A 23,652-nucleotide genomic window follows, 5' to 3' on the forward strand; every position below is an offset into this window, starting at 1 on the left:
TAATGTTTTTCCTTTAAGGACTGCTGCTGTCCTTGATACTGTGCCTACTTTAGCAGTGCGGATGTGAGCAGCAGTCCCTGTCCATTGGCAGCACTGCCTCACCACTAATCAGGGTAAAGCTTTTGCGACAAGTGGGCAAGCCAGTAGTGGGTTTTACTTGCCTATACGGGTGATATGGTGCATGCCGTGTACTAAGAGATAAGAGTTGCTTTGTGCCCTTGCCCTCTGCTTTAAGCTGCTAGCCGACTGCGCCGTGCTCTCTCCGCCTGTTCTCCAGTGTGACACATTTGTCCACTAACTCTAGTGGATGCCCTGAAATAAAGCTGAAATAAATAACAACAAAATTCTCTCCATACTGGCTGCATTTCTAGCCAAAGCCTCGCAGCAGCCCACTTTGCAGTCTTCATGATGGGGTTTCACATCAATTCACATCAAAGTCTCTCTCATTCCGCCGATACTGTTCCATAATGCTTTTTTCCCAGTTATTTTGTCATCTCACTTTACCAATCAACATAATAATCCAATGAATCAATTAACGAGTCCTTCTAATCATCCAGTTAAGGACACGGGCTGTTCACTTGGTCTTGGGCACCACCAGTATCTCGTCCCCGTCCTGGATGCTGTAGGAGTGGAGACCCCGAGTGTTGAACCTCATCTCCTCCGGACCAAAGTGGCTGCACTTGTCGATGTAGTACAGCCTCATTCTGTTGGTGGACAGCTGCACCACTGTGGTCAGCTGCTTCTTCAGCTCAGCCACTGTCTGGTCCAAACGGATGTTCAGCTGGCACAAAGACAAACAGTTTTAGTAGCATTTTAGGCATATAGCGGACACTCATTTTGCTGAGAATACATTCAAAAGTACCACATGTCTAGATGTTTTGAATGTTGCACATAGTGGCTTTGAGAGCTTTTGCTAGCTATGCTTATACCAATGTTAAACAATACTGATCTCAGATGAGATTTCCATTAACTGTCTAGTACGCCTTTGAATTGTACACAGGGCCTATTAGGGGGCATACCACCTTAACTGTTTGACACTAAGAAGGACAGCGTGTTTGTTTTGGGTATTGCTACAATGCTAACTAGTCATGCTTAACAGCCACAAGCTACACCAAATGACAACATTTCACAAAATATATAAGCTAAGTACAATTCAGACATGTTTGTTTAAATGCATAGATCTTTAGGCCATTTGGTGGCATTGCAATGAGCTGTTGTACTACTCACTGTGAGCGTAGACTGTATATAAAGGATTGTAAGCAACTGGGCGTGTAGATAAGAACACAGGACACTAAATATTTAATTATACTGATAGGGTTCAAATGTTTGAAACAAGCCACAAACAACAGAAGAGAGTCCTTATGACACATATGTCATTTTCATCGTTTGATCGTGCCGTAACTAAATGCTTGTAGCCTAGGACTTTTCTTCCTTTAAGTGTGCAGGACAAAGTACTGATGCAGAAGTATGAATTACATTTACTAAAGAGTCACTCAACAGGGATTGCGTGGTCAAGAACAAATGGAGGAGAGACAGAAGAAGGTAAGTTCCATAATAACACTTGAAGGCCTGCCCCAAGTTGCTCCACATTTGACATTATTTTACAACTATACAGAGCAATACCTCAAGGCATGCTGCACACACCTGCTCTACTTTCTCCTCACAGTGAACCTCCACCTGGGCACGGAAGCGAGGTCGTAGGTCAATCTCAGCCAGCGGCTCCAGCTTCCCATACTTGGTCACCAGGGAATGGTATCTAGAGGACGCAAACAGTTTGTGCTGTCAGGTTTAGCAGCACACACTCACACACACAGACAGACAGACACATACATACAGACACACACACAGACACAAACACACACACACACAATGCTGCATTCACGGAATCAGGCAGACCGTACACGTGTGGCAGCAGGTGACATATCCTGACCGGCACGGGGGAAAAAGAATCCAAGCAAAACACGCAAGACGATATGTTGCTATGGTGATATTGTATTGTTTACAAGGAAACATATTTAATAAAATAATTGAGTCTATATATGTTCTAATGCTTGTGTAAAATGCGGCTTTCTCTTAATTTATTGCAATTTAACAAACGTTAAATTCTCTCCAAAAAAAATAGAAAAATAACATTACCTCCAAAGTATACGTTTATTCATTAATTTCAAACATTGACAGTGAAAGACTGCACTTGATGTGTACCTGGTTCATCATAGAGACAGTGCGGAACGCGTCATAATCGGAGGCCACGCCCATCGTGGGGGAAAACAATTCACAGCGCTCCATTCACTTTGTATTGAATGACACAGTATTCTGCAAACAAACTTAATACAAACGTAATAAGACATGCCTTTCTTTCACAAATACACGTTACTTTCTTTAAAGAGATACTTTTCGACTTTTATGACCTCTAAACGTTGTTATAATGATTTATAGTCATGTTTAGCCATACTAGAGTATCAAATAATTACGTACATGCATTTCGACGTATTCCCTGCTGACCGTCTGGGGTGGCTATGCAGAGCACTAAACACTATGGCAGCCGGTCGAGAAATAACTTGTTCAAATTTCCGGGTAGTTTGAGTCACGTCCCCGGATGTTTCCATGTATGGTAATGCTGCTCAGGCAAGCTCCGGCTGCATGCCCCCACCTTCCTGAAAATCTCCCGCTGCTGGAAGGAAGGTAACCAATCACAACGGAGTGGGGTTTGCAGCAGGGGGGGAGGGGCGGAGAAGCTCAAAGCAGTGTGTAGAGAGAGACTGCTGTGCTCGCTAGGGTAAGAGGAAGAGTGTCCCGAAAATCTACATAGTTTTTTGTGATGTGATTCGTGTCAGGTTGCTCTATAGCAGTTTTTAACAAGAAATTAAGACCAGAAAAGTAGTATAATAGGATCTCTTTAAAGCCACGACTCTTGTCCGTCTATACGAGCTGTTTTTGTGAAAAATTATTGAGTAATTTTCAATATCGAGACAAAACTCTTAACTAATGTATGCTGTATGCTAGGCTAATGTTAGCCCTCTGCTGTAGGCTATAGCCTCACGTATACTCCATTCTCGCCAGGTCGGACAGGAAAAAAACCCTCAATATTGAAAATTACTCAATAATTTTTCACAAAAACAGCTCGTATAGACAAACAAGAGTCGTGGCTTTAAAGAAAGTAAAGTTTTTATGTTAAATGGATATTTGATTACGTTTTAATTAAGTTTGTTTGCAGAAGACAGGTCTCCTTCAATACAAAGTGAATGGAACGGTGTTCAACGGTTTCCCCCACAATGGGCGTGGCCTATTTCATGCACTGTCTCTATTGTGTCTCTCCGTTGAATTCCATGATGCATTTGAGGAGCCACGCAAAACATCAGGTTGTACATTCCTTTGCGGAGACCGGCAATTTTCAGTTTTCTACGGCAGAGCCGTCTTAAATTGATGATGACAGTATTCTCTGCTGGCCAAATAAAATGTAACCGTCTTGATCTCCTCCACTTTAATGACATCTGGTTTGCTGGATTCCATGTGAATGCAGCACAACACAAACATTCCTTGTGGTTGGACTATAGATGGTGAGTACCTGTAAGGCAGCTCCTCCTCGGGGCAGTCAAAGTGGTAACGGATGAAGAACCTCTCTGCGTCTTCTCTCTCACTCTCGGTCACAACACTGCCATTGAGCTGTGATATTGAAGGGAGCCTGAGGGGAGGCACATACATACATACTGTAGTATGCAGGTGTGTTAGCAGGTGATCTGTGACACTGTGTGACACCAGATTATTGTTTTCTATTCCAGGGTTCCCTCAGTCCTCAATTACCTTGTTTTTGATCATCACAAATCATATTTTTACTTTTTCAATTATTGTTTTTTTTTGTCTAACTACCCCTCTAATGCATAACATGCATATTCGGTTCCTGTGGTATTTTATACATTACTTAAGTATTTTATCATTTAATATTCTATATATTCATTAGACGTCTTGTTTTCGATCACCACATATCATTATATTAAAAATTAAAATTAAAATGGGTCAAAAATGACCCATTTATGCAATACATTTTTGTCTTCCTTAAACGTTATTATTTGTGTAAATAATGTCATCTGAGATAGAAACAACATATTATTATTGTCTTTTAGGGAACTATCAGTGTTTTAGAGTTACTGTGCTGTCTGTCAACTTCAGCTGACAGAGAGCTCACATACTACTATCCCTGTTGGTGTGTGATGCTTTAAATAAAAACTACATAGGCAGAATTCACTGAAGTCAAAATGAGCCCAATCCTGTTGCATGGATGAGGGTTAAATAGGCTATGTTTATGTGATGGTGCAGGCTTTTTTTTTTTATATAATATTAACTTTATAAATGTGGTCTACACACCAAAACTGGAGTTAGTGATACAAAAACTTGATGTGTGTCAGAAAGTGAGTAAGAAAGTTTTGCAAATCCATCTGTAAAAATGTGTGGGAAGGAACCCCTTCAGAGGCAAACCAAAACACGCTTTCTATCCAGCTGTGTCATAGATGGGACTCACTGTGCTATCATGAGGCTGCGACGCTCTGCGTTGGTGTGGCTCTGCAGTAAGGGAATGCCCTGCAGACGCACCTCCTCCAGCTTGGGGAAGAAGTTCAGCTTCTCTATGTCGTCCCATTGGGTAAGACCTGGCAACACACGCAAACAATTCACCTTTCAAATGATGAGGACAAAGAAACAGCGAGCGTAGACAAGTATCTTATGGAGATTTACGGTGTCTCCTGTAGACACCTCTGTCCACGCTGTCCTCTTTACTGTACAGTGTTCATTCATAGCAGGACAGCATTATGCAGAAAGGGGAACATTTCATTTAAAGCCTATACAGTACTGTGCAAAAGTTTTACGCGGGTGTGAGAAAATGCTATAAACTAAGGATGCTTTAAAAAAATATAAATAATAATTGTTTATTTTTTATCAATTTAAAAAAAAATGCTAAGTGAGCGAACAAGGTAGTTATACTGGGTAAGCAATGTCTCTCCCAGACAAAGATTTCAAGGCAGGCTGGGGTTTCAAGATGTGCTGCTCTTTTGACAAAGCACAAGAATCGGACAACATTGATCGGCCAAGGAAACTTAGTGCAGCAGATGGAAAACACATCAAGCGTGTTTCCCTTTGAAATAGGAAGATGTCCAACAGTGCCATCAGCTCAGAATTGTCAGAAACCAGTTGGGCCAAGGTACACCCATCTACTGTCCAGACAAGTCCGGCCAGAAGTGGTCTTCATGGAGGGTTGCAGACAAATAGCCATACCTCCGACATGAAAACAAGATCAAGCAACTCAACTATAAAACATAGGAACTGGGGCTCAGAAACATGGCAGCAGGTGCTCTGGACTGATGAGTCAAGACTTGAAATATTTGACTGTAGCAGAAGGCAGGTTGTTCAATATAGGGCTGGAGAGCGGTACGATAATGAGTGTCTGCAGGCAACAGTGAAGATTAACCTTGGATTAATGGTGTCCTCAATGCTGAGAGCAGTAGATGGATGTACCAGGGTCCCACTGGTTTCTGACAGTTATGAGCTGATGGCACTGCTGGATTTAGATTTTTGTTCTGTTCATTCACTGCATTTAGTTAATTTATGAAAAAAAGCATTCTTAGTTCACAGCAATCTTCACACCTGCCTTTTTTTGACAACAACCTAATTCTATGCTGTTTTTATTTGACTGTCATTCTCAATGATAATCACATGTTTCAAGAAAAGCAGCTGGACAGTCAGTAGGTAACACCACTGACTTATTCCTAGAGTTTTTCCCAGTCAAGTCCATTGAGGACATGCAACACGTAACAAGACAATGATAGTCAAAAATCCATGAAAAAAGGGAAAATTTGCACTGGTAACTGAACCAAATGCATTGGCGTAGAAATAAAAATAATCCTTGAGGGCTTTATCTGAGATAAAAAAAACAGTTTGAAAGAAGGATGTTTTTCTTTGCTTCTGGCGAGCAAGATATTATTAAGAGATTCACCGTAGCACATTTCAACTCATTCCTGGATATAGTTTTTCTCCCTTCTCCTATCAACAGAACTGTAAAAATAGATTCATTAATACTGCCCAAAATAGATACAATTCCTGACATCATAGCTGACGTGGAGAAGAACACATAACACCATGCTTTAAGAAGACAGTGACATGCTTCTATTTTTAGCAGCTGTTATTAAGTCATTGCATACAGATGCAGATACTGCCATTCTGGGCAGACTTAGTACAATAAATAGAAGCATTTCCAGTGTTTAACCATAACTGGACACTAAAAACACCACATTTAAATTGTTAAGCATGTCTTAAACCACAAGCCGCCACTCAGATGCACTGACCTGAGTTGTGCAGGTTGATGCTGCGGAGGCTGGGGAAGAGGCGTGGCAGGATGTCCTTGCTGTCCTCAATGGAGGCCAGGTTGTTGTTGGCCATGACCAGGGTGACCAGGCCGGGGAACATGGGGCCGATCTTGCGGACCTCGTCCCAGTCTTTGAGGCTGTTGTCGGTGATGTGGAGCAGACGCAGGCTGGGGCAGACTGCACTGGACACACTCACACTGCTGTACTGGTTAAGGCACAGGAACAGCTCCTTCAGCCTGCAGGACCACAGGGAGCAGGGTCAGAGGACAGACATATGCTGTGGAAACCAGACAGTCCTTCTGTCCCTTCTCAACCCTGGTTTCACCTATTAGGCAAAAATGCTCTTTTTTCCCTACCTCAACCTTTGTGAAAGCCTGTGATTTACCTCCCTGTATGCCGTCATAAAGGGGGAGGCCACGCCCCCTCATTACCAACCCTAACTTAGCACTACCTACGTCTGTGATAATAAGCCACATTCCCAGATAAGCCCAACACAAACTGGCAGTTTGCCATATTGAGCTGGTAGGCGGTACATGTGCACCCATGCAAGGACCTGGCCAATCATAGCACACTGGGCTTTTTGGAAGGAAGGGCTTTGCTAAAATAGAGCGTTTCAGACAGAGGCTGAAAAGAGGAAATTCAGCCATGGCACTGTGAGAAATATAAAGGTTTTCTTTGGACACTACACCATGAAAACAGTTTCTGGTTGAAACCCAAACTATATTTTTTAACCAGAGAGCATATGTGCATATAATATATCCTCCTCTCTTTAAACAAACAAATAAGCAGCCCTCAAGCCCACACATTTGTTACATTACCACAGTCATGTGGCAACACTTCTGCTGTTGTGGTTATTGGTTTTTCCTGTTTAGTGTCTCTGGGGAATTATCTCAGCGCGGTGACACACACACACACACACACACACACACACACACACACACACACACACACACACACACACACACACACACACACACACACACACACACACACACACACACACACACACACACACACACACACACACACACACACACACACACACACACACACACACACACACACACACACACACACACACACACACACACACACACACACCATAAATAACAAACATAACAGGGAAGGAGAGAAAACAAAAATGCACAGGGCTGTAAAGGGCCACACAGGCTATATAACAAACTAAAGCAACAACAAAACCACCAAACTAAACCACCACTGCCAAGCAGCTGAAAGCCTACACAAGAAAAACAGTTTACTTTGCAACACTTAACACAGAGAGCACTCAGAGACAACCTCTCACTACCTCGAAAAGTGAGACAATGAGCAGCACAGAGCACTGGGGTCTCAGGGCATATATAATCTCTTCACACCTGGGCTCAATTAGCCAATCAGTGCCACACACACCTGATTGCAGTGAGGGAATCAGTCACCATTCTCACGGAGGCGAAAGATTCCATGCCCTCACAGGGCTGAAATCTTCCGTGTCTTCACAGATACAAGTAGGTTTCATTTCGTGGTATAAGTAAGCTGCTAAAGTAAGTGTCAGTATCATGAAAGAATAGGCAGACCTTTGTGTCATCCAACCACTAATGCCTTTTGCAATCGGCACAACCCTACTTCAGCCTCAAAAGAACCAGCTGGAAACTGGTCCCACGCATCAACTTCTTTGCCCCAACATCCCATCGCAAGCCTGTGGAGAAGGAGAGGAGTAATGCACTCTTGTCCTTACTCAGGCATCTCTCTAGCAAGCAGCAGCACGGTGTCCCAGGACACTTGTGTGTTGTTGAGGACCAGACGTCGGACACTGGAAAAGGCTTGGGCACAGCGCGGCTCCAGGGTCACTCCTGCCAGGGGGTTGGAGCTCAGGTTCAGGAACTCCAGGTTTGGGATGCTGGAAACTATTTTACTGATCTGGAAAGAAGACAATGATGGGTTTTTAATTTGTTGATAACATTGAAACAGAATCAGATCTTTACTTGTCATTAGGGCTGGGTATTGGCAAGGAATTCACGATACAATACGCATCACGACACATGGGTTACAATATGATACATCACGATACATTTCAATATGATGCATATATTGCGATATTGTATAATATTCCACTCGTAGTACACAGAACATGTAAAAACAGAGCTGAAATACAAGTTGCTGTGTAAGATATGGGTCTCAATACATCACATTATATTGATATTTTAGCGGACATATTGAGTCGCAAAAATTTCCTTCAAAACTTTGATTCAAATTCGACACAGAAATTTTAAGCAAATAGCCATAATTCGACATCTGCAGGAGTAAATGTCAAGAGATGAGGATACGATACAGATTACATGAAAAAAAAAATCACTAGACCTGTATAATGCTCTATCAATTTTTTAGCACAGACCTAACTTGTCATTACAATTTTTATATCATCATCACAAAATAAACCTGCACAGGTGGTCCTTTTCCTTCTGTATTTACCTAGTAACCCTTATGGAATAATGCTTGCACCATTTTACAATGTGAGTCCATTTTAATGAAGTATCCTGCAAATTGTTTTTTTCATGACAACAATGGAGCTCTTAAGCACAGAGGAAGAAGATGTATCAGACTTTAATACATATAATGCATAAGCACCGACCTCATGCCAGTCCTGCAGGTCGTTATGAGATATGTCCAGCTCCATGACGTGGGCACAGAAGGCAGCGATCTCAGACGGCTCTCCTGCTCTCCTGATCCCACAGCTATGCAACACCATCATACTGGGCAGGTTCAGCCGGTCTGGAGGCGAGGTGGAGAAAGCATGGAAGGAGAAAGGATTGAGGAAACTTTAACAGAGGGGACCATTCACACAGAAAAAAAACCAGTAAAACTTTAGAGGAGAAGTAAGTGATATGGTCTCAGGTCACCACCACATGAACGCACAGCCGTCTTCATCAGATAGTGCCGCGATGGAGAGCAGAGAGTCATCGTTTCACGGGCACAGAGAGCCGCCTCTTTATAGCACTCTTCCGATTGGATGAAACGAGCGGGATACTCGTAATTTTAACCGGCAACTACCGCAGAGCTGAATGACTTGGAGACCTGTGTTATGTTTGCACTTACTGTTTAAGCTGAAGATAGAAAGATGTATATTAACAAAAAAATATCCCTTACTTCTCCTTTTAAGTAATCTAAAGTGACGTGCCCATACATCGTATCCTGTTTGTTAAACAAAGCCAGTCATTCTTCACCTCTAGCTCACCTTTCATAGGGGAGCCCTGAGGACACGCGGTGGGCACCACCACCACGCCCATACCAGGCCCCCTGCGGTAGGGGAAGTTCTCTGGGCTGTACTTCTCACTCATCACCTCCACAAAGCTGCGGCCCTCCATGTCCTCGGCTGGCTCCATGGCTCCGTCCCACTGAACAGCCTCCCCCTCAGCTGGACAGCGGTGTGGGGAGAGAGACAAGACAACCACTGTGATCAGCTGTCGGCTCTGACTGTACCTGGACCCTGTTCTTACCGTGCCATATAAGCAAATTTGCTACTATGTGCATATGAGTGTGAGTGCCGGACTGCAACTTTGTATGATATTTTTATTACTGATAAATCTACTGATTATTTTCTGGAATAGTAAGGTATTCATTTGGTCAGTAAATAGAAAATAGTAAAAAAAAAACACCTTTCACAATTATTGATTTACCAAGGTAACATGCTTCAGGCTTGTTGTAGTTGTCCAAACCAAAAGTAAATTCCCCCCCAAATTACTGTATATAATACAGGACAAAATAGATAAAAACTAATTTAGGCAGAGAATCTTGTTTTTTATTGTGTTTTGCTTTAAGGACTGTAATGACTTATGAGTGAATAAAGTTGCATAGTCCAACCGATTGACGTTTGATTGATTGACTGTTTGTGTAACTCTCCATATGATATAATCTGATTTTTCCATTTTGTCTGACGTACTAAGTTCCAAAACATTACAGAAATTTCCTGAGCAGCAGGGCACTGCAGCCCCCAGTGTTTGGTCGCATGTTGCAGTTTATCAGCTGGTCTAAAATCATTACAATGATCAGACCATTTATTTCGCTAATTCACTTTTTTTACTACAACTCTTAAGTCCTTCATGTAACCATTAACAACACATTCGCCATAAAAGCACATTTTGTTAAAAAAATACCCAGCTCAGGTTTCTCGATTCCAGCCTGTACATATCAGTCATACTGTACTACTGAAACATAGGGATAGCAATGTTCTGATAACTGGCAGTGTTTCTTTTTAAGAGAGAGAAGACTGATAGGGGGAGCAGGGAGGGACAGAAAAAAGAGGTGTCCTCACTCAGCTACATTATCAGCAGACCACAGAGATACAGCCTTTAAAATTTCCCAGAATTTGCCCAGAGGAGAAGAACAAGAAAAGTGAACTTTAAAAAAATAAAACACATGAACTTTTGACCTGCCTTATCACTGTAGTTTCTATAATTAAAATAACATGTGTCTCTGTGTGTGTTTGAAAATGCTCAGGAGAGCCTCACCGTGGGATGTGCTGCAGGGAAGCATTAATTATGTAGCGGTTTTAGCTGAATTAAAAAAACATAAAGGGATCCTGTTACAGTATGGTATTTGACAAAAATTGGGCAGCAGTAAATTGTGGTAAAGTACAAAAGCAATGTGTTACTCTCCCAGCGCATAAATTCAGTTATTTGCCATGAATAATGGTTCTTTTTACACACATAAGACAAATAAAGCACAGATCCAAAACTACACGCATGTTAGGAGTTTGACCCAGTGTCCTGTTTGAGAGACGTTAGCACCTATAGTTAGCAGACTATTTGTCACTTTTAACTCATATGCGACTGTATACAGTTATCATTCAAAAGAGATGGCAGAGGGCGTCTAACCTGATGAGACGCTTCCTTTGGTTTGACCACCTTCACTGCTCACTGTCTTCCTCTGTCTTCGGACTGAAGGCCTATCAAAGAATTCAGGAGAAGCCAGAATCAATTAGTATGCTGATAAGTATGTGTTCATCATTCAATTTAATTGCAGATGAAGCTAAAAGTCATTCACTTTTACACAACTCTATTTGGCAGAGAAAAGATGAGACCCATTAGCAGTGTCAGTGTTGTCTTACCCCAGAGTGGATGGTCTGGCTGACATGGCTCAAGAGGAAAATGCTGGGCCCTCTTTGATTAGTTGTCAGGCAAGGCCAGAAAAAGAGGGAGGACGTGGAGGATATTCACCACATGACACTGGTAAACAAACAAGGTCAAAGATCAGTTTCTGCCTTGTAATTCACAAGGCAATAACAATATAGTGAAAAACAATATGGAGGCACATTTACAGGTGAAACTCGAAAAATTATAATATCGTGCAAAAGTTCATTTATTTCAGTAATTCAACCTAAAAGGTGAAACTAATATATTATATAGACTCATTACATTCAAAGTGAGATATTTCAAGCCTTTATTTCGTTATAATTGTGATTATTATGGCTTACAGCTAATGAAAACCCCAACTTCAAAATCTCAGAAAATTAGAATATTACATAAAATCAATAAAAAAAGGATCTTAAATACAGAAATGTCGGCCCTCTAGAAAGTATGATCATGCATATGTACTAAGTACTTGGTTTGGGCCCCTTTTGCATGAATTATTGCCTAAATGCGGTGTGGCATGGATGCTATCAGCCTGTGGCACTGCTGAGGTGTTATGGAAGCCCATGTTGCTTTGATAGAGGCCTTCAGCTCGTCTGTATTGTTGGGTCTGGTGTGTATCATCTTGCTCTTGACATTACTCCATAGTTTCTCTATTGGGTTCAGGTCAAGAGAGTTGTCTGGCCAATCAACACAGTAACACCATGGTCAGTCAACCAGTTACTTGTGGTTTTGGCACTGTGGACAGGTGTCAAGTCTTGCTGGAAAAAGTAATTCAGCATCTCCATAAAGCTCGTCAACAGACAGGAGCATCAAGTGCTCTAAAATCTCCTGGTAGACAGCTGTGGTGACTTTGGACTTGATAACACAGTGGACCAACATCATCAGATGACATGGTGCCTCAAATCGTCACGGACTGTTGAAACTTGACAGTGGTCTTCAAGCCCCTTGGATTGTGTGCCCCTCCACTCTTCCTCTACTGTGGAACCTTGATTTCCAAATGAAACGCAACATTTAATTTGGATCAGTGATGATTTGAGGTATCATGTCATCTGCTGCTGTTAGTCCACTGTGTTATCAAGTCCAAAGTCACCACAGCCATCTACCAGAAGATTTTAGAGCACTTCATGCTTCTGTCTGTTGACAAGCTTTATGGTGATGCCAATTTCCATTTCCAGCTAGACTTGGCACCTGCCCACAGTACCATAAACCACTGGGTAACTGGTTGACTGACCATGGTATTACTGTGCATGAATGGCCAGACAACTCTCCTGACCTGAACTCCATAGAGAAACTATGGAGTAATGTCAAGAGGAAGATGATACACACCAGACCCAATAATACAGACGAGCTGAAGGCCACTATCAAAGCAACCTGGGCTTCCATAACACCTCAGCAGTGCCACAGACTGATAGCATCCATGCCACGCCGCATTGAGGCAAGAATTCATGCAAAAGGGGCCCAAACCAAGTACTTAGTACATATGCATGATTATACTTTCTAGAGGGCCAACATTTCTGTATTTAAAAACCTTTTTTTATTGATTTTATGTAATATTCTAATTTTCTGAGATTTTGAATTTGGGGTTTTTATAAACTGTAAGCCATAATAGGCAAGGCAAGGCAAGGCAATTTTATTTATAGAGCACATTTCAGGCACAGGGCCACTCAAGGTGCTTCACAGGGTTAAAATCAAATAATAATCACAATTATAACAAATAAAGGCTTCACATATCTCACTTTGCATGTAATGAGTCTGTATAATATATTATTTCACCTTTAAAGTTGAATTACTGAAATAAGTGAACTTTTGCACGATATTCTAATTTTTCGAGTTTCACCTGTAGATGTCTTATATAACATATTACATATAGGCCTACTACTGTGAGCAGTATTCACAGTGCATACAAACCAGACAGGAATTTGCCCACAAGATTTTCTATAATAAAACAGAATGATATTCTTCTTTGCTTATAAGTAAATGTACACACTTTATAGTGTATTAAATAGGGTGACCTGCGATTCAGCACGGAATGATAGTTAATTCGGCATACATCCTTTTGACAAAGCAATAGCTATTTACACAACATTCCAATTTTTATATGTCCTTTACTAGCGACAGCCCCTCTACTTGCGACACCAATTTGATGGAAAGTAGCCCTGGCAACAACATCCAGACCGACGATAAAACTTGATATTGTATTGTTTTGAGATATTTTTGTTAGGGGAGATTTATGCCGAGTTAATGTTGAACTCTCTGTGGTTCATACAACGTCTTGCAGTGATGTCATTACGTTTAACATAGGCCGATAAGGGACAGACAACCAAATATTGACGGATTATTGAATGGAGTTTGGTTTATTTATTTGTTTACGAAGCGTATAGCCAACCCTGTACAGACAATAGCAGCACATTTTACACACAATGTCCCAAGCTACAGGAAACAATATTAATCTGATGAATAACTAGCTTAAATTCTCTGTTGTTGACAGCCGGGGGCAGTGGAGACTGTCAGCATCAGTGAGTCTGACCCCCAGCAGTAACTCGATGGATGCATTACAAATGACAACGATATAAATAGACTTTCAACAAACACTCTACTGACAGTATGCTGAGAGAACGTGTCAAAACCCGCCCAAACACAATGTCTTCGTTATAGGCTACATACCTTCAATGCCTCCTTTGAATTTTCCTAGTGGATAAAAACCATGATGAAAACAAACCAGCTGTCATTTTCCTCACCCCCACCCCCCGATGCTCATCACCCCCATACATCCCGGAAGTGACGTAGCTTGTTATCTGAATTTTTTTCTTTTTCTTTTAATTTATCAACACTTCCTTTTTAGGGAACAAATCATTTTAATGTAATCCCCCCCAAACCTATGGGTATGAGATACTATGACACTGTATATTCATAATACTAGCCTAAATGAACAAAAAAAAAAATGAGAGTTACCCCTTATAACAACGTCTTATGACGTCATTGTGATTGTTGGAGCCATTTTTGTTTATTTTATTTTATTTTAATATCTCTTTATAGGTCCATGAACAGGTGTGCTCTTCAGCCACCGAAAAAAATGAAGGCACGCTCTTTGTTTGTAGTGATTTGATTTTCTTGCTCATAATGGTGATATTTGTCTTGTCCTAGCTATTGATTGGTAGTGGCATATTCCTTGGAGGGATTGACATCACCAACATTTTTTAATTATTCAAACAATAATAAGTAGGCTACATTAGTAATTACTTACAAGATCCTACTTTGCCCCCACAAACGTTATATACTTTATGGATACATTTAAGTGACAGACAATGTGGATAGTTGGAGAAAAATTGTGACTTAATAATAAAGAGGTTTGTTTTAAAAATGTACATTGAATATATCCAGCAAATACGACAATAGGGATCATTTCAGACTTAATATAGAATATTCTTGTACTTTATTTAATAGAAGCAATCTGTAGGCTGTTTTATCCCTGTATGTATACTAACATATTTTGGATGGATGTTTTTCAGCTTTTATAAGAAGGAAACCTGGGCAAACAGTCCAATTACAGGAAACACACATCTGAAAGCTTTGAAAATAATTAGATGGAAAATAATGTTATTTTATTGTGTAGAGTCAATACTTTTGATGGGAAAATTCCACATCCACTTACACGAAATGTGTCAGCTCAAACTGGAGCTGACAAATTTGTTTGGGCGAGGACATCATAAAAAGACAATGGCGCCACCTGCAGAAAATCTGACTACATTGATTGTAAATATGTTATGTACAGTAGCCTCCACATCTGTCAGGCTCCCAGCTAGAAGTAAAGTAATTGATCCCTGTGCACTGGAGCCATCTGGTGGTCGTGTTTCACAGCTTTATCAGTTGTATAGAGACTTATTTTTTTCTTAGTGTGAGGCTTTGACCGTTTTGATTTTAAAGTTCATTGACTGTGTGATATAAGTAGTGACAAGACGCAACATATAACTGGCCCATCCACTACCAGTTGTTTATTACATGCACACAGATTAACATCAGGAGTTGGGATGTTGGTGAAGAAGACAAATCTGCGAAACACGTTTTAACATTCAAAGTGAACAAGACAAAGAATACCAAAAATAATTTTTTATTTTTTGCTAATGGCTGTGTTTTTTTAAAAATTATATCACCTGGTAAATAAATACTGCAGGGTCGCCAACCATGAGGTGCACATTTTTCAGCCCATCTACTTTCTGAAGCACACTCATGCCATTGCACCCATAACATCGTTAAACAAATCCCAAAGGTCGCATTTCATTACACATCTCATTTGGAGAAGAATCCGCAGGTAAACAGGGAAGTGGACACTCTTCGGGGGATGTTGTTATGCAGGTTTGCTTGGTTATCACGGTTCAGTGTTGCATTCTGGGAAGAGTAATATTTGCTTATTGGGTAGGAACACAAACTAGCCATAGGGTTCACTTGAGGCTGTTGTCCTAATCTTTCCTCTCCTTTCTTATATTTATGATTTAAACATCATTATTAAACAAACATTGAAATAAAAACATATCTAAGTACACGTTTAGATTAGATTATAGCTTTTAAGGGTGTTCCACTGGATTCTGTGCAATAACATGAGAAACTTGTGTTAATGAGGGTTTGATATTCTTTGAAATGTGCTTTTATCACTGTAAATGTCTACTTTGTGCAGATTAATACAAAATACTAATGCTATTTTAGACTGTAGGCCTACAGGTCACTGGCCCACTGAGTTATTTAAAGGTGCTTCAAAGAACTTGCAGTTTGTGTCTATTCTTGAACCCCCTTTGGACAAAAGTGGTAGTGTTTTTACTACCCCAGCTGTTGTTCCTGGGTGAGCGTACCCATTACAAAGGCATTAAGAAAAACGATATAAAAAAAGCATTCTTTGCACTGATGGTCTTGTTTGCTGTTAAATGTAATTTATGATCATCAGTGGAAAAATTAGACTGTTTCATAATCATTTAAAAGTCCCTCATAGCAACTTTAATCAAAATCATACTTTAAAAAGAGTCTGCTAGAAAACACATTTCCACATTCCACATTAAGCTGATGATGTCCAGTCTGTGGATGAAATACATACGATAAGTAAGATGCAGGAAGAAGAAACAAGAGTTCAACATGACACAGTGGTTCAGTCAGATCGTTTTATTTTAGTATGCATGAATACCACCTTGAACACATGCAGTAGTTAGACAGCTGTGGCAGGATATTAACAAGCGTCAGGCATTGTATACACACACACACACACACACACACACACACACGGTACATAATCAAAAGCATCTCTAATAAAAGACAGCTATTTATGAATAATCCAAAATCAACGACAACCTAAGGACTCTGCAAACTTCACTCTTCAAGCTGCAAAGGAAAAAAACACAAAATAATTGTTCTACATCAGTTGTTTTGCCCATTTGGTTGTGAGGTTGCAAAATTGGCACATTTATAATAACATATTAATTCCTCATCTCTTGAATTATTGGTTTATTTCCATAATGTTGCAGATACTTGTGAGAGTAATTTTACTTTTCCAGCCATTCATTTACTTTTGTAAATAAGGTTGAAGTAGGGCTGGGCGATTAATTGAATTTCGATTTCGGTTACAATTTTGTCTTCCCTCGATCATGAAAACAAGATAATCGTAATAAAACGGTTATTGTGCGGCACGCCGGGTCATGTGTAGTATGGGCAGCCTTCTGTCTCCACCTGCGCTCCGCCCCGCCCCCGCCCGAACACTGTCGCTTTCAGCGATTCCAGTGCAATTGTTTATTCAGCATAAAGTTAAAACGCTCGTCCAGGATGTTACACCGAAACAAAAAAGCCTTGCGCGATTGAAGCAGCGTTTCACTCGGTGAAACATGGTGTGAGTGAGACACTGTGATGGCGGTGGGTAACGGTGTCATTCACTGTGAGAACTTGCCGGTGTGAGCCGCCGCGCAGAAAAGCTCTGTGGCTTTACGGGTAAAATGATAGTCGGGGATTCCTGCACGTTAACGTTGTTGAGGGGAAAGGCTTCCGCTTTCTGATTGCATTTCTCGAGCCTGAATATATTGTGCCATGTCGGCAAACTATCTGCGCGACAAGAGCAAATATACAGTGAGACGCACCCCCTCCGTTAGTTTCAGTCTACAGACGAAAAGTTACAACCAGCACCTAAGCATGGACTTCGTTTAAATAAAGCGTCTAATTTTTATGATCAGTGCTCTGATGCAAATTCTGAAGTCTGAACATTACGGTGTCAGCTGTGGTGTAGTTTTTTTTTTACAGCAACTCAACCTGCACTGCAAAAAAAAAGAAGGCAATAAGTCAATCTTTTTGTAGATTTATAGCCTACCTCCTCTTATAAGTCGAACTACAAATCAATGAATGGTTCACAATCACATCCCTAGTAAAATATTCATTTTACTCTTAGATTCGAAGGTTTTACTGATTATTTATTTTGTGTGGCTTTTTAGTTGTAGGCTATGTTTGAGGAGCACAATTGGGAGTTTTGTTTATGTAATGTTGAAAGAATTGGCAGAATTTTCATTTTGGTGCATCCCTACAATGAATAATCGTCTTTAATAACCGTGATTACAATATCAATCAAAATAATCGTGATTATCATTTTTGCCATAATCGAGCAGCCCTAGGTTGAAGTAATTCTGTAATTCTGTACGTTACCTGCAGCACAGGGGTAGATGTATTCTGTCTCATCCTGGTCACCTGAGAGGGAAACAAAGAAGAAAAGTGAATGAAAGAAAAAGTAAACATTTAGTCATATGTTTAACAGACTCACTTTAAAAACATGTCATATTCTTTTCAGTACGGTTCACTTTGTTGTACGGCTTTAGAGAGTTAGAGTTTGTCTGATTTACTTGGCTGGTAGTAGTCGTAGATCTTGACCACAGCAGGCTTCAGGTTCTCCACTGGGACTGCTTGTATGAGGTCTAACGAGTGGTTGATGGCTATGTCTTTTAATAACTGTTGGGAGGAAAAACACACAACACAATCAGTAACATGGGAAGAGCATGTTCTATTTCGTTCCTACTGACCGCCAGAGGCGGTGCTTACAGCACTGGATGTTCCATCGCGCGCATGCGCAGGTCGAGATCTTTATACCAACAAAGTCACCTGTGACACCTGGGTGACCCCGGGAATGTCTATATATTCCGGAAGTCACCAGAGGTTCTGTTCCTTCTATCTTCTCGCGGACTAGCAGGTCGCACACATTGTTGTGTGCTAATATACCATTAGCTTGTCACAAGTAGCTCGTACCTAAGGGTTGGTGCTTCGATTTGACTTCGACCACCAAGGGCTGCGACTTGCAATTCGTTCGACTTGGCTGCGGCCGGGAAGGGGTGAGTAAAGTGTGAAGGCTACGCGTAGCCCGGCTACCGCGGAAGCTAATATCACCTTTCCACCTTGCTTTGATTAGATCAGGCGGCGGCTGGGTTCACAGTCGCCGTGTTAATCTTTCGTTCGCACCGTTGCTTGTGTGTTTTTCGCTAAGCCCGGTTGCTAATTGTATACTCGAATGTATTGTTTTCTAGCATTGTCGACTGTTGCTCGGGTGCTAACTCGCCTAGACCGGTTGCTTACTTTGATTTAATCGAGCAGCGAGCGGCTTGGGGTCGGGTCCAAGCCGCCGCCACATTACTTTGTAGCATTGTCGCACTGTTGCTCGGCTGCTGAGTTAGCCTAGAGCGGCTGCATAGGCTACTTAATTTGCTCGTCAGGTGGGCGGCTTCGCGTCAGAAGTCTCTTTCACTGTTGTATTTGAGCTGTGTCGCACCAATCGTGTGCTCTCACCTAAGCCTTGCGTTGCATAGCTTACTTTATTGCTTGCTAGTGGGTGAGCTGTGCCACACACTAGTATGCTGTTGTATACACTGTATGCTGCTGTATTGCTCGCCGGTGGACGAATTAGTTTCCTATGTCGCCTTCACCGTGTTATTTTAGCCGTGTCACACTGTTGCTCGTGTGCAGGCTGCTGTAGTGTGTTGGCAGCTCAGTTTCACACCTCTGTATTATTATAGCCATATCGCACCATTGCACGGTAGCTCACGCCTTAGCCTGGATGCATAGGCTAATTTATTTGCTCGCCAGTGAACGTCTTGGGATCCAAGTTTTGCCGTCACTGTGTTATTTAAGGCGCATTGTTGCCTGGGTGTGCTCTCGCCTGAGGCTCGATTGCTTAGCCTTCGTTGATTTGCTCTCCAGTGGGCGGCCGGGGTTACCTGGAGCCGCTGACACCGCCAGGGGACTACAGATAGAGAATAGCATTTTGGCTAATTCTAGCATTAACCCATGTATGATCATGTGTTTTGTTAATTGCACTGTCCCCTTCTTAAATAAACTGAACTGTGTTATTTAGGGGGTTGCATTGTTGCTTGTGTGCACTCTCGCCTAAAGCTCAATTGCCTAACCTACTGTAACTTGCTTTACACCGCCACTGTGTATTCTAGTGGTGAAGCATATTTTAATTGGCTCGACAGGCCGCATTGTTGCTTGGGTGTGCTCGCCTAAAGCTCGATTGCCTAGCCTACTGTAACTTGCTCGCCAGTGGGCAGCATAGTTTACACCGCCACTGTATTATTCTAGTGGTGTCGCACCGTGGTTCGGGTGCTCTCGCTTGAAGCCCGGTTGCATACCTTATTCGGATTACATATTTTAATTGGCTCGGCAGGCCGCATTGTTGCTTGGGTGTGCTCGCCTAAAGCTCGATTGCCTAGCCTACTGTAACTTGCTCGCCAGTGGGCGGCATGGTTACACTGCCAATGTACTATTCTAGCGGTGTCGCACCGTGGCTCGGTTGCTCTCGCCTGAGGCCCGGTTGCATGCCTTAGTCGGATGCATATTTTAGCTGGCTCGACTTTTGGCTAAATTCTAGCAGGTTTTATTGTAACTTGCTTGGGTAGTTTTACTCCGCCACTGTATTATTCTAGCGGTGTCGCCCTTCTTATATGTCCATGGGTGTCGCACTGAGGCTCGGTTGTTCTCGCCTAAGCCCGGTTGCATACATTGGTTGCTCGCCAGGGAGCGTCTTGGGTTTCCAAGATTCGCCTTCACTGTGTTATTTTAGCTGTCAGACGGTTGTCGTGTCTGTGCAGGCTACTGTGATTTGCTCGCCAGTGGGCGCTATAGTTTTGCACCGCCGCTGTATTATTCTGGCGGTGTCGCGCCGTGGCTCGGTTGCTCTCGCCTGAAGCCCGGTTGCATACCTTAGTCAGATGAATATTTAGTTGGCTCGACGGTGGCCAGCTTACGCCTTCATGACCTCCATACAGTGGGGAATGGCCATGACAAGTGCCCTGCAGGTCTCAGGGTTGAGCACCTGAGGGAAGCGCTGTCAGATAACCCATGCATGAACTGTAGGTTTCATGTCAGGCACTTAGGTTGCTAGGTAGAGGCTCCTCTACTAGCCTCCAACCAGCTCATGGTACCAGTGGCAGTGAGTAACCTAGCGGCTGGGCACCCTTCCTACTACAAGGTCCTGTAACCTCTTAGAGGTGGGCAGCTCGGCTAGAGGGTCAGTGTCCGTCCGTGACTCGCCAAGTATGGGGTTAGATGAGGCTCTGTTTCATCTGCACCCACGAATGCCTTCTTTTCGGCAGGCCCTCAATCCTCCGTTTCTGTGGGCCTCCCTCTGAGCCTTACTTCGCAGAGCTCCGTAGATGCTGGCCAGATTAAGGGCTCTCTCCCATCACACTAGTGACAGCAGAGCTCTGGCAGCCGTGCACAATGCTGATAGTTAGGGCTTGGACTGGTTAGCTCCGATTGAGCCTGCTATAGCATCCCTGGTTGTCTCCCCAGACGAGGCTCTGAGAGCTGATGTGCGCTGGCCTCGGCCCCAGTGCCGGATTTCAGGCAACCTCCTTACTAGGAGTTACGACATTGCTACCTGTGTGGGCCATCTGGGAATTTGCTTTCTCACACAGTCCTGGCTCGGTCGCAAACCATACAGGGGTCAGGTGCTGGTCACTCAGCATGGACCCTCAGTGATGCTTCACTGCAGACTTTGCATTATGACTTAGGGAGCTAGGCAGGTTGATGTCAACGGTGACGTGGCGCGCCGCCAGGTTGGCTGGCGCAGTCGTCCCAGTTGGAGGTGTGTCGACAGACCCTCCGTTCTCTTCCAGTGATCCCAGGCCAGACGTTTGGCCAGCTGCTCTTCAGGCCCGGTGCGAAGTGTTCAGGTTGACCAGGCTAGTCAGTAGTTGCACGCTGCGACGTGCACCTCTGCCTGATTCCAGGCCGGGAACCTCTGTGGTACCCCGTGCCAATAGCTTCAACCATGTTCAGGTGGACAATCAAGGGGCCAGTGCTTCTCAGCACATTCTGTACAGCGCCGTAACACTGCGCTACAGCTGCATTTCAGGCGTCAGGAGGTCGGCGTCCAGCCTCCGCCCTCCCCCAGAGTCCTTGGGGGTGCTACTCGATGTTCGGTAGGTTCTACTCAACCGAAGTTCAGGTACCAGGAGGTGGGGCGGGGTCGCCCCGTTCTGGAATAAGACGGCGGAATCAGTGCCTCACGATTCTTCCTTTCCCCATGCTGCGTGTGCAGGGGTCCTCCAGCCTATCGCTCAGACGGACTGGGTTGTGTCATAGCCCTGAAAGATGCTACTTTCAAGTCCCTACTGCCCAATGTCACAGGTGGTCCTCCCCTTTGCATTTCTGGGCAAGGTGTACCAGTTCAGGGTTCCTCCGTTTGGGTCGTCCCTGGCTCTGCGTATATTAAACAGTGTGTGGCAGCATCCCTGCCACCATTACAGCTCAGCTGGTGCTCGACTCGGCGGCCATGCGAGCCTGCCTTTCTCCGTAGCGCGTAGCTACCGTTCAGCAGCTACTACAGCACTTCATGCAATGGAGGCTGCTGGAGTACAGCCTCTTCCTTCGACTGATAAATATGCTGACCTCAGCATTATCTAATTGTCATTATCTAAGCTGTCCAAGTTCCAGGTGTCCGGAACACAGCGATAGAGAAGGGCCACCCCCGGAGGTGGTGGGCATGATTGGGACAAGTATGGCAGGGCAGTGGCATATCTCTTTGCTTCCGAAGAGATGACCCACTGTCCCCCTGGGTTCTCCTAGATGGAGAGGACCGGTCCCCTAAGGCAGGATGCTCTGGCTAATGCTTGGCCAGTCAGCCTGCTTTATGCATTTCCTACAATTCTTTTGTTACTGACAACACTGGATGGGGTCCAGCATTGCAGTTACAGCCTACGTTGGTGGCTCCACATTGGCCAGGAAGGCCATGGATCCCAGCGTTACTAAACTCCTCAAGGAGAGCCTTGGTGCCTTCCAGGGAGACAGGACCTCTCTCAGGTAGGCGGACACATGTGGCACCCGAACTCGGGGCGCCTGCAGCTGTGCGTGGGGCTCCTGGTAGCCAGGACCCACCGGGACGTATTGCGACCAGTCAGAGGTCTATACCCTTTTACTTCAGGGGCACTCTCCACTACATGGCGCTATGCAAACAGGTGGAAGTTGTTTTCACAGTGGTGCATGGCACATGGCGAAGTCCCATGGACTTGCTCAGTTATAGTGATACTACACTTCTGCAGTCTGTGTTGGGCAGCAGGAGAGCTGCTTCCACCCTGTGTGTCTATGTGGCTGCGATATCGGCCGCACATGCAGGGGTGGATAACCAGACGGTAGGGTCCCACTACCTAGTCAGGCAGTTTCTGAAGGGAGGCCGGAGGCTTCATTCAGCCACCATGACCCCTGAGGGCACCATCATGGGACTTGCAAGTAGTCCTGAGGGCCTTAGGTCTACCCCCATTTGGGCCGCTGAGTCAGGCAGACCTGACGCGGCTGTCTATGAAGACGGCATTCCTCCTTGCCATTGCGACTGCAATCGGTCGGTGAACTCCATGCCTCGTCAGTGAGCCAGGCGTGCTTGCTCTGGCATACAGAAGGGTCAGGAGTGGTGCTCTCGCCAGATCCATCCTTCCTATCCAAACGATTGTCTCCCCACCATGTAAACCAATCGATCGAGTTGGCTGTTTTCAATCCCCTGGGCTCACCAGGGGGTGCAGAAAGAACGTCAGACCCACTGTGCCCGGTGCGGGCGCTTAGGGCATAGGTTGTGGCAACAACCAGCTTGCGTAAGACAAATACCTCTTTGTCTGCTATGGGAGCTGCAGGAAGGGGGCTGCCCTGTCCAAACAGAGACACTCCCACTGACT

At 43.6% G+C, this 23,652-nt stretch overlaps 2 protein-coding genes across 2 annotated transcripts in view; both read right to left on the reverse strand.

Annotated features, from left to right (window-relative positions):
- Positions 1-448: 448 nt before the first annotated feature.
- Positions 449-9,757, reverse strand: tbcela (tubulin folding cofactor E-like a). Its single transcript, XM_080025060.1, has 8 exons — positions 9,583-9,757; positions 8,980-9,119; positions 8,086-8,267; positions 6,333-6,589; positions 4,517-4,643; positions 3,566-3,682; positions 1,645-1,756; positions 449-781 (listed from the first exon to the last, which is right to left on the reverse strand). The coding sequence occupies exons 1-8, from the start codon at positions 9,728-9,730 to the stop codon at positions 575-577; spliced, it is 1,290 nt and encodes a 429-aa protein (XP_079881186.1). The 5' UTR covers positions 9,731-9,757; the 3' UTR covers positions 449-574.
- A 7,081-nt stretch (positions 9,758-16,838) lies between these two features.
- Positions 16,839-23,652, reverse strand: part of LOC307271285 (alpha-2-macroglobulin-like) — a gene marked incomplete at both ends in the record, with an annotated part of 36,330 nt that continues 29,516 nt past the window's right edge. The window contains 3 exons of the mRNA XM_080053694.1: positions 16,839-16,843; positions 18,146-18,187; positions 18,340-18,445. Coding sequence (XP_079909820.1) covers positions 16,839-16,843; positions 18,146-18,187; positions 18,340-18,445 — 153 coding nt within the window. The remainder of the gene's footprint in view (positions 16,844-18,145; positions 18,188-18,339; positions 18,446-23,652) is intronic.

The sequence above is a fragment of the Ammodytes marinus genome (assembly GCF_949987685.1).
Source record: "Ammodytes marinus genome assembly, chromosome: 3".
NCBI classification, from domain to species: Eukaryota; Metazoa; Chordata; class Actinopteri; order Uranoscopiformes; family Ammodytidae; genus Ammodytes; species Ammodytes marinus.

Coding starts and splice junctions, on each gene's coding strand:
- tbcela (XM_080025060.1), bottom strand. CDS start 9,730: ATGGAGCCAGCCGAGGACATGGAGGGCCGCAGCTTTGTGGAGGTGATG. Junction 1,757..3,565: donor GAGGAGGAGCTGCCTTACAG/GTACTCACCATC, acceptor TGCGTCCTCTAG/ATACCATTCCCTGGTGACCA. Junction 782..1,644: donor GTGAGGAGAAAGTAGAGCAG/GTGTGTGCAGCA, acceptor TCTTTGTGCCAG/CTGAACATCCGTTTGGACCA.